Source organism: Amborella trichopoda, chromosome 2 (genome assembly GCF_054954075.1).
Source record: "Amborella trichopoda isolate Santa Cruz 75 chromosome 2, AtrichopodaSantaCruz75HAP2 v2.0, whole genome shotgun sequence".
Lineage (NCBI taxonomy): Eukaryota > Viridiplantae > Streptophyta > Magnoliopsida > Amborellales > Amborellaceae > Amborella > Amborella trichopoda.
The window spans coordinates 59,471,620-59,481,553 of NC_142337.1; the positions used below are offsets into that span (position 1 = coordinate 59,471,620).

A 9,934-nucleotide genomic window follows, 5' to 3' on the forward strand; every position below is an offset into this window, starting at 1 on the left:
GACCCTCAAAGTGTTCGCATAGAGCGTGCCCCAAATGCGGTCTAGTCGAAAAACTCGCCAATTCAAATGTTCTAATCGGAGATAAAAAAAAGTGGTAAAAAATTTACTAAGATATGAAAAGCATATAAAGAATGATTAAAACAAAACACATGCAAATGAAGTTGCAAATGAAGTTGAAAATTAATGAAAAAAATAAATTTTAACTAATCGATACCTAGAGATATTTTAAAAATTTTCTGAAAATGATTGAAAAAATATAAAAATAAGTATTAGTAACCAAAACAATTTTTAATCTTTACCATAATGTAAAGAATATTTAAAAATGCATTATAGATCAAATTACTTATTTTTGAAAATTTATATTCATTTTTTTGTATTTTTCTTTAAATACCGATTGATCACCAAAATCGCCCAGAATCGAAACCTGTCGTAGCCGAATCCGATCTAACTGGGCGGTTGGCAGTTAGACCGTCCGCTTTTGTGAACACTGCCTCAAATAAAAACAATGCATAGAGCGCAAGGTTTAAAAAAGAGTCAATAAACTAGAAACTCGGTGTGGGCCGACAGATCGGCGGTTTGGATAAAAAATATAGCTTAGTGAACTAGCGAATAAAAAATTTAAAAATTAAAAAAATAGAAAATAAGAAATAAAAAATAGAAAATAGAAAAATAGAGGGACTCGCTTTCTAATAGGACTTGCCGGTTTTATCAAAATAAGCCAGTTCATGGGAGGAAATTGCCGGTTCCCAATATTTAGTGGGATCAAGGATCGGCCTGACTGATTATCAATTTAGATCGGCTGGATCCTATCAAAATCACAGATTTTTAAAACCTTGACATAGAGTGAAAAATCCTCAACTAGAGATCCATAAAAATGTGAGTCTCCCCATTAGATAGAGAGAGGCTCAAGATAAAATTTGTGCAGAGAAGGACCCTCCAGAGATAAGCGGAGAGAGAGAGAGAAGTCCTCAACCAGAGATCCATAAAAATGTGTGTAGAGGGAGTCTTTCTTCATTAGATATGTGTTAAAGGGCAACTGCAACACTAAAATAACATTTCAATTGTATGAATGCAAGAATTACTCGTATAACGAACTCTGAAAATTTTGGGGACATTGGCATAAGTCACTGTAGACAAGGCTTGGATGATGATTGAAAAAATTCACTACATCAGAAATAGCCAGCGAATCTCTTTCTCAAACACAGGCATGGTGCACTAAACACACTAGAAGAAATGACATCTTTTGCAAATTATAGCAATTTGTACTAACTTATTAGGTAAAACCCAAATAAATGATCGTAATGAGTAGTTCCATTTTGGGTTCAATCTTATAGTTATACATGGGTGCTTTGAGGTTTCAACTTGCAACTTTGTATTTGTGGAGGGGTGCCACAAATGTTTTTGTTTTTTTTCAGTCAGCAATGTTTAATCTTTGTCAGAAACAATGAATCATTCATTTAAGCACTCGAGCAAATTGCAGCTGGTTGGTACAATGAAGTAGGACTGCTCTATGCTTTAGCCTCGTATATGTAAGACCTTAAATTCCACAATCCGATGTGAATTCGGTACGGACTTTGACTCGGATCACCAATTCCCCTGTCAGCTAGCCAATTGTATGAGAAAAATCGCAGAAACAATGGCAAACTGGGCTGCCTTGAAATTATCATGAAACACGAAGAATCATTGAGGACTCGGGAGTTGCAAGTTCATGAAAAAACCGTTCAGGACTCGGGACTTGCTCAAGCTCCTACAATGAATTTGGTATTTCACCAGCGAGCTACTCAGTTTTGAACAAGCCGGGCGATTTTTACCATCCAAAACCAAGGACCCCGAGGTTCCAAACCAACGTAGGCGATTACAAATTGGCTTAGAGTTTATAATCATAATACCAACAACATGATAGGACAACAATGCTAAATATTGGGCATTTCATTTGTTTCAATACACAAGAACATAATGTTGGATATATTCTTTAGAGAAAAAATAAAGAATATAATTCTAGATATTGAGAATTTCGCTTGTTTCATTAGCAAGAAAGAAGATCCAAGTTGAGAAAAGCTCAGCCATGGTAATTGCATATCAGTATCAGTATGCAAATATTGATTACATTGTAGATCTACAGCTAGCTCTAGGTGCGACAGAGGATTACAAATTATACGCATTGATATCCAAAACCCCTTCTTCTCCCTCCCCCTCTCTCTCTCTCTCTTGAAAGCCAAACTCAAAAAATATTTTACAATGTTAGAATATGGGGAAGAAAGGAACAATGTAACATGACATGCTTGTCGGTGATTTTTGGCATGACTTCTTACATAAAAAATACGACATTTGTGTTGGATGTTATAGCAATTTGTTTTGTTTAATCTTTCTTCTTTAAGTATCATTATAAACTGCTTAATATCACCTAAGATATATCCCCCATCTTTAAATAGAGTACAAATGTTTCAACTATCAAGTATCTCAAACATTCATTTTAATATGGAAAAAATTTATATAGAACCGAGGCTCTAAACAATCAAATTTGAGTCTACCTCAAAATTTTCACTAGAAGAGGTTGTTTTTGATACCCAAACATCTTCAAATTGATCATCTCCACATCAAAATACCTTGATATGAGAAAAAAATGGATTTCAAGTTTTGAAAATAATGTATTTTGTAATACATTTTTTGAGCATCAATTTTCAATATTTTCAAGTGTTCATAGATCTGTCAATCTACATTATTTTTTAAGCTTTAAACTTTATGAATAAATATAAAAATATATTTTAAGGCTATCACAAAGATTTCCAATATTGAAACCACATTTCTTGATGCTATTTAAAGGTAGGCTCTAATTTGATTGTTTAGAGCCTATGCTCTAATTTCAAGTTGTTCACATTCTCATTTGTGTGAGATACTAACACATGTATCCCGATATCATGTTTCATGATTGAATTCATCTTAGCTATATTGGCTTGGCTTGGGAAATTCCCACCATTTCATATAGCTATGGCTTGGGAAATTCCCACCATTTCACCCTTTTAGGTGAGTTTATATAATGAGACTGTACCATTTATCTTTGATATAAGGTGGTCACAATTAATCTTGATTACCGGATGTGAAATGGGTGGTTGCATTTATCTCATTGACCAAGCTCAAAGTTCATAAAAACCTTCTCAAACTTTGTGACACACCCACGCTATCAAATTTCATATGGAATAGTTGTAAAATTGTGACTTTTCTATGCCAAAATAAATAATCCCATTGTATATAATCGTTTTTTTTAGGGCATATGCTATCAAATTTTATATGGAATGGTTGTAACTAATTGTGATTTCTCCATACCAAAAATAAATAGTCCCATTGTATATAATCCTTTTTTTTAGGGCATATGCTTTTAAGACTCGTGGAAAGTTTGTCCATGGATGAAACCTATATTTTATAAGAATTGTATACAATGAGACCATTTACCTTTGATACAAGATGGTCATAATTACTTTCAACCATCTTATGTAAAATTTGATAGCTTTGATGTATCACAAAATTCGAAAAAATTTCTTTTGAAGTTTGAGCTTAGTCAATGGAATAATTGCAGCCACCCAACTTTATATCCAATGGTCAAGATTAATGAGACCACCTTGTACTAAAGGTAAATGATCTCATTCTATACTTCCCTATTTTAAAACCCAGTGATTTCTATTCTAGATCACCATTTTGGATGGGTATTAATCAAGACCAATGAATTCCAGGATAATATGGGTTCCAGCTCAATTTTCCTTAAAATTTTCTTTTTATATATATATTTATTATTTATTATTATTATTATTAAGGTTATTAATTGTTTGTCTTCCCTAAACCCAACCCTTGAACTCTATTTAAAATTTAATTTAATTTAATTTATTTTTAATATTTTTTAGAGGAACTACTGACTTTTAATTTAGGCCTGATCTAAATAGCCCATCCAATCCGGCATAGATCTGACCAAACGAGTATAACACCGCATAAAACTACTTTTCTTATAAGCTGCACGAATTGACAATAAACAATGAAAAAACATTTTCCCATGTACTAAAATTCCTGATTTAGCAGGAAACAAAAATGACAGCATTTTTGCGAGAAAGAACTTTCTCGCAAAATTTCCCCACTAAACAAACGTACCCTTCATTTGGGATCAATTTCTGATTTCCCATTATTTGCAGGCATAAAACGGAGAGCATCCGAGTGCTTTTTACTTCCTCTTCAAAATCAAATGGGTTTTCTTCTGTTGAAGAAAACAAACCCCAAACTTTTGTTTGTCTCTCAATCTCTCCCTCTCCATTTTCCCTCTCTAAAAAAAGATCACCCCAATTCTTTGTTTCTATGTATATTTCATTCTCTCTCTCATTCATCCTCCTCTCTCTCCAGCCACCCCAACTCCAACAATTCCTCTTCCAACATCAAATTGAAAGGATGGGTCCCAATCTATGGCTTCTCTCATCTAAGAACTCCTGAAATCAATTCAGTTTTATTGGGTGCTCATAGAATTTCTGGGTTTTCAAGGGGAGGAAAACACGAAGAAAATGGTGTTCATTGCTCTGGCTTATTGTGGCGACATGGGTACAGTTCTCAGTTGGGTATTAAAGAGAAGACATCAGATGAGCTTTCAGTTGACAAAATTGTTGCTCGGTGTTGGCCGATACTCGACGAGACTGAAGGTGTCTGGACGAGCCATGCCGCCTCCATTGCGCAGTCGATACAGCTTGTTAAGAAGCGTTTACAGGTCAGCTGCATCTCTCTCTCTCTCTCTCTCTCTCTCTCTCTCTCTCTCTCTCTCTCTCTCTCTCTCTCTCTCTCTCTCTCTCTCTCTCTCTCTCTTAACTGGTTAATTGATTTTCCATAAAAAAAAATACTTAGCTTTCTGTTGTTTTTTTCCTTTTTGATCTTGATCATTATAATATGTTGATTATTTTGTGCCTTTCCCGGAAAGTTGTGTGCTTTTTTTATCATCTCATGTAGAACAATCGATTGAAGTTCAGTGAATGCATGGTGATGTTTCTTCAAATTTTGTTCAATGGTTTTTTATATGTATATATATAGCAGAACCCCAAATAGTTGGGAAAAGCCTCAGCTGATGTTGATGATGGTGGTTTTTTTTTTTTCTTTTTCTTTTTTTATAGCTGACGCCAAATAGTTGGGAAAAGCCTTCTTTTGTACTTGGAGTCATATTATCTAAGATTTCTTTCAGGGCCGCAGGTTTTTTTTTTTTTTTATAGCAGATCCCAAATGGTTGAGAAAAGGCTCTGCTGATGATGATGATGGTTTTTTTTGTCTTTTCTTTTTATGAATTCTGTCATTTCCTTCTTTTTTAGTTTGAGTCCTATTATCTATGATTTCTCAGGGCCACAGGTTTCTTGGTGGCTTCAACAATCTAGACCAGTTTATTTTGAACCCGTCATTTGCTTCATTGTGTACAGATTTAAAACCTCCCATTTACTGGAATCCTCTACAAGTAGTCCCCCAACTATTCTTATTGTTATGTGGAAGAAATATTTCTTGATTATCTTAATGTTATTTCTCTATTTACGCTCATAAAAATATGGATATTGTGACACTTCCTTTCAGGTTTTCTGCTCAAATAAATTGTAAATTGTGTATTGTGACATTTTCTTTCTGGTTTTTTGCTCAACAAAACATGGGTATTTAGACTTTTTTTCTGATTTTCTGCTCAATAAGATATGGGTATTGTCACATTTTCTTGTTAACAGTGGACAACATTGATGCTCAAGCTTGATCACCTATCTTTGGAGTTGAATAAGCCAGATCTTTGGGATGATCCAATTTGTGCTGGGAAACTTAGTCGTGAGCATGGATCTATTATGAGTAAAATCAAAGAGGTCAATGGTTTTGAGAGAGAGCTTCTTGAACATATTGAGATGCTAAAGCTTGCACGTGAAGAGGGTGATAGTGAATTGGAATCGGTGGGCATTCACTTCTGCGCATGTAAATCTCTTTTTATTGGAATTCCATGTGTTGGATTTTGATGGATAGTGAATGAAGTTATAAACAACATTTATTTGCAGCATCTCGTTGGTTTCATGCTTCTCTCTTGAGAATGTAGTGAAATAATAGATTGACATGTGTAGTGGCTAAGTTCTTAACTATTGCTCCAAAGGCAACATGTTGCTTTCACCAGTGCTCTTGCGATAGATACAAGTACATATCTTCTGCCTTTGCATTCCCTAGCATGGATATTGGACATCATAACTTCTAGTCCTCTGTATCATGTTAAATAGAGCATGTAGAGATTGATAGCTACTTTATTAGAAAATAATTTTTCGTTAGGATTCATCCTTGCTCATTTATCCTTGTATGCCCATGCTAGAGTGATGACCTGTTCAGTATATCTATGACAACACTCGAGTATTTATTTAGCAACTAAACCACCACGCAATATGCATATGATAAAGATGCATGTGATAATATGCATATTGTATTGGTCATTTTCCAAAATATTTGTTTCTCTAACCTCTGTTATGGATTAGCCATTTGATCCATTCTTCACATATATGCATGTGAACTATGGCTTTTTCTAATCAACAGAATTCTACTGTTATGTCACAGGAATGTGAGAAATATGAGTATGAGCTAGTGTGAAATTTGCCAATGAATTAATGCTTGATTTTCTTTGACCGATCTACTGGTTAGTGAGTGAATGAACATCTTCGATGCTAGCCTATCTTATTCGAATTTTGCATGATGTTACATTGGTTCAATATTGTAGCTTAATGGATGGATTTTTGTTAGGCGGTATATACTACGTACTACAGTTTGGTTTAGTGGTTTGCAACTTAATTTTCTCTTTGCTTGTTTGAAGGAATCTATGAAAGCGCTACTGAAAATGAGAAGGGTTGCCAAGGAGAAAGAGCTTGAAGCATTGCTTTCGGGGGAGCATGATTCTTGCTCTTGTTTCATAGAGGTCATCGATTATATTATGGGCATCTTTTCTGTTAGCCTCTTTAACAATGTTATCTATTATCCAAATTGATATTGTAAACAGAGAACTCTGAAGTTATCAAAACTATTTTTGTTTTCCTTGGCATGTTGTTTTGTTCATTCGTATATTCGTATTATGATAATTGCAAGTACCAAATATTCCTCTGATGCTTATGCTTTTTGTTGTGCTCATTATTTATTGCTTCCTGTTGCTTTATAGTAAAGGACATGTCAAGTAAAATGCCTCTTCCTCATTATGTGGGTCGATACCTTTAATATTATTATACTAAATGGTTATAATTCAGTATGATGATAAGTGTGAATAAAGTAGTTAAAAATATTTAACATCAGTGCATAAGAAAATTAAATATTGATGATAAACAAAATTTAAATATTTGAATTAAATACTCAGAGCTTTGTAAAGAATATTGTTTTCATTGAAACTTTGAAGCCAACTTGGCAATATTTTTTGAAATCCCTCATCTTCTGTCGATTGCTCTTTAATCTACTGCCAATAATTGCAGATGAACATGCAGTTGGGGGATGTTAAAAGAAACAGAGATTATAGTTCCTTGTTGTTCATTTACTTCTTTTGCGTTGTTGGTTTGCATCACTGGTTTGCTGGATAGATTACTAGTTCCTAGAACTTTTCATTTGTGATTCCAGCACTTTCTAGTTCTTACATAGGATATGAATGCTATAAAACATAACCTCATATTTGGAGCATTATATTTACTCTGAATGGGAAGATTTTGCTTTGTGGCAGCAACAGTATTTATTTTGCCTTGTTTTCAGAACAAAAACTAATCATCAGGAGAAACTGTATATGGATGAGCTGGTTCAGTCAAACTTAGAAATACTAAATTTATCAAAGGAAAAGAGTTGTAATGTCCTCCCTTTCTTCTTCTTCTTCTTCTTCTCTCTCAGCTTTTTTTCCCTCTTTACTACGATTGAAATATGACTAGGTCTGAACAACTGTTGCAGGTTCAAGCTGGAGCAGGGGGAACAGAGAGCATGGATTGGGCAGCCATGGTAATGAATATGTACAAAATGTGGGCACAACATCGTGGATTTAGGGTGACTGTAATTGATGAAATGCCTGGAGAGATTGCTGGAATTAAGGTTCATTTTTGTACCTCTTGCAATCCACTATTGCTTCAGAATACAACAATTCATGTTCATAAGTATCCTTCATAGTAATTTGCTAATCTATTTAATCCAAACTTAAATCCAGGCATGCCTGAAAGGAATACTATTTGCCATTTTACGCTTTTATCATTTGGCTGCTACTGAAAGTTAAAATGCAATGCTGTTAGTCTAACATCTCCGAAAGTAATTTGCATCTTGAATGCTTATATACATAATTTCAATACACAACTTGGTTGTTCAAATTGCTTAAAATTGATTGATACTTGCATTAGTCTTAAAGCTCTTCCGATTTTTAGATTGCCAATAAACTTATGGGCAATTTATCAAAACAGCCATTAGAGATTTGAGTATTTAAATATTTAACATTTTGCCTATTTGCAACTATTCAAACACAAGACCACATGTTTTTCCATGGGTATTTTGAAAAGAAATAAAGGACATAGGTTTAAGTGTTAAATTTTTCATCTCTTACGGGTAATTTGATAAATTTACCTAAACTTATTCTTGCGGATTTGTTTTTCTGGCTTGAAGAGAGCAACAATCAAAGTGGATGGTGAGTATGCGTTCGGGTATGCCAAAGCAGAAGTTGGAGTCCATAGACTGGTCCGGATATCTCCTTTTGATAGTGCAAAGCGTCGACACACTTCTTTTGCTGCTGTAGCTGTAATACCCATGTTGGGTGATTCCCCTTCTCGTTTTCAAATTAATGAATCTGATCTTAGAATAGAAAGGTTTCGAGCAGGGGGAGCTGGAGGCCAACACGTTAATACAACAGAGAGTGCTGTGAGAATAGTGCACATTCCAACTGGGGTAACTGCCACTTGTCAAAATGAAAGGTATGCATAGGCTGTCATATTGGAATTGTTCTATGTAGTGGCATATCGGTGATTTAGGCCTTCGGTATCAGCTTCAATGCTTAGAATTATGAAATGGAAATATGTGAGATACCTTGGTTTCTCTTATTGGTAACAAAATTTTGTGAACTTCAGATCACAACATCAGAACAAGGCGATGGCTATGTCGGTGCTCCAGTCACGATTGGATCAGCTTGAGATGGCTCGTCAAGCCCAGATGAATGCTAAGCACACACAGTCCTTAACCGAGATCAGCTGGGGCAACCAGATACGCACTTATGTCCTCCATGTGACTCTCTCTCTCTCTCTCTCTCTCTCTCTCGCTGACACACGCGTTCATGCACACAGATTTTCCTGTTTTCATTTGCATGTTTATCCTCTCTGTTCTGATGATGAATACACTTATTTGACCATTTTTCCGGTTTAACAGCCTTATCGCATGGTTAAGGATCTAAGGACAAACTACGAGGTCTCGGACCCTGATTCAGTCCTCCAAGGGGATATTGATGGTTTCATCTTGAGTTTCCTGTCTGACTCAATTGACAAGGATGGTGAAAACCTATGAGCATTGGTTTGGAACAACCACCCATTTCTTTGGTGCCATTAAAACACACAAAAGGAATATCAAAATTATCGGCCTTCACCTCTTGGCCAAACATGGTACTGTTTCGATGATTCCATGTCCACCTGAGCAGTTCTATTGGCCAAACAGAAGCTGAGATACATGTCAGCAGCTCATATAAGCTTCGTTTTTTTTTTTGATAATTTTATTATTTTTCTCTTTTTTTATTTAGTCTTAAGGTTATTAAGCTTACTAAAATACAAAGCTTGCAATACAGGGTTGCATGTAGCTGACATGGTTCATGTGAATGGCTTGGTGCTACTTGGATGGTTATACTTGTGTGATAATCCGTGCTGTTTCAAATTGTTTATCTATACCATGAACCATTAGTATATGGCAAATACTTTTTTTTTTCTAA

At 35.0% G+C, this 9,934-nt stretch overlaps 1 protein-coding gene across 4 annotated transcripts; it reads left to right on the forward strand.

The window, feature by feature from the left end:
• Window positions 1-3,999: 3,999 nt before the first annotated feature.
• On the forward strand, window positions 4,000-9,934 carry LOC18445065 (Peptide chain release factor 2). Of its 4 annotated transcripts, none has more exons than XM_011629058.3 (7): window positions 4,000-4,738; window positions 5,724-5,936; window positions 6,833-6,934; window positions 7,936-8,073; window positions 8,632-8,936; window positions 9,090-9,243; window positions 9,385-9,934. In XM_011629058.3, the coding sequence occupies exons 1-7, from the start codon at window positions 4,229-4,231 to the stop codon at window positions 9,517-9,519; spliced, it is 1,557 nt and encodes a 518-aa protein (XP_011627360.1). In that variant the 5' UTR covers window positions 4,000-4,228; the 3' UTR covers window positions 9,520-9,934. The 4 variants fall into 4 exon arrangements, 3 of the variants coding, with proteins under 3 accessions (XP_011627360.1, XP_088715146.1, XP_088715147.1); XR_016049836.1 differs by having other exon boundaries at window positions 4,003-4,738; window positions 6,833-7,835; XM_088859020.1 differs by lacking the exon at window positions 4,000-4,738 and having other exon boundaries at window positions 5,822-5,958.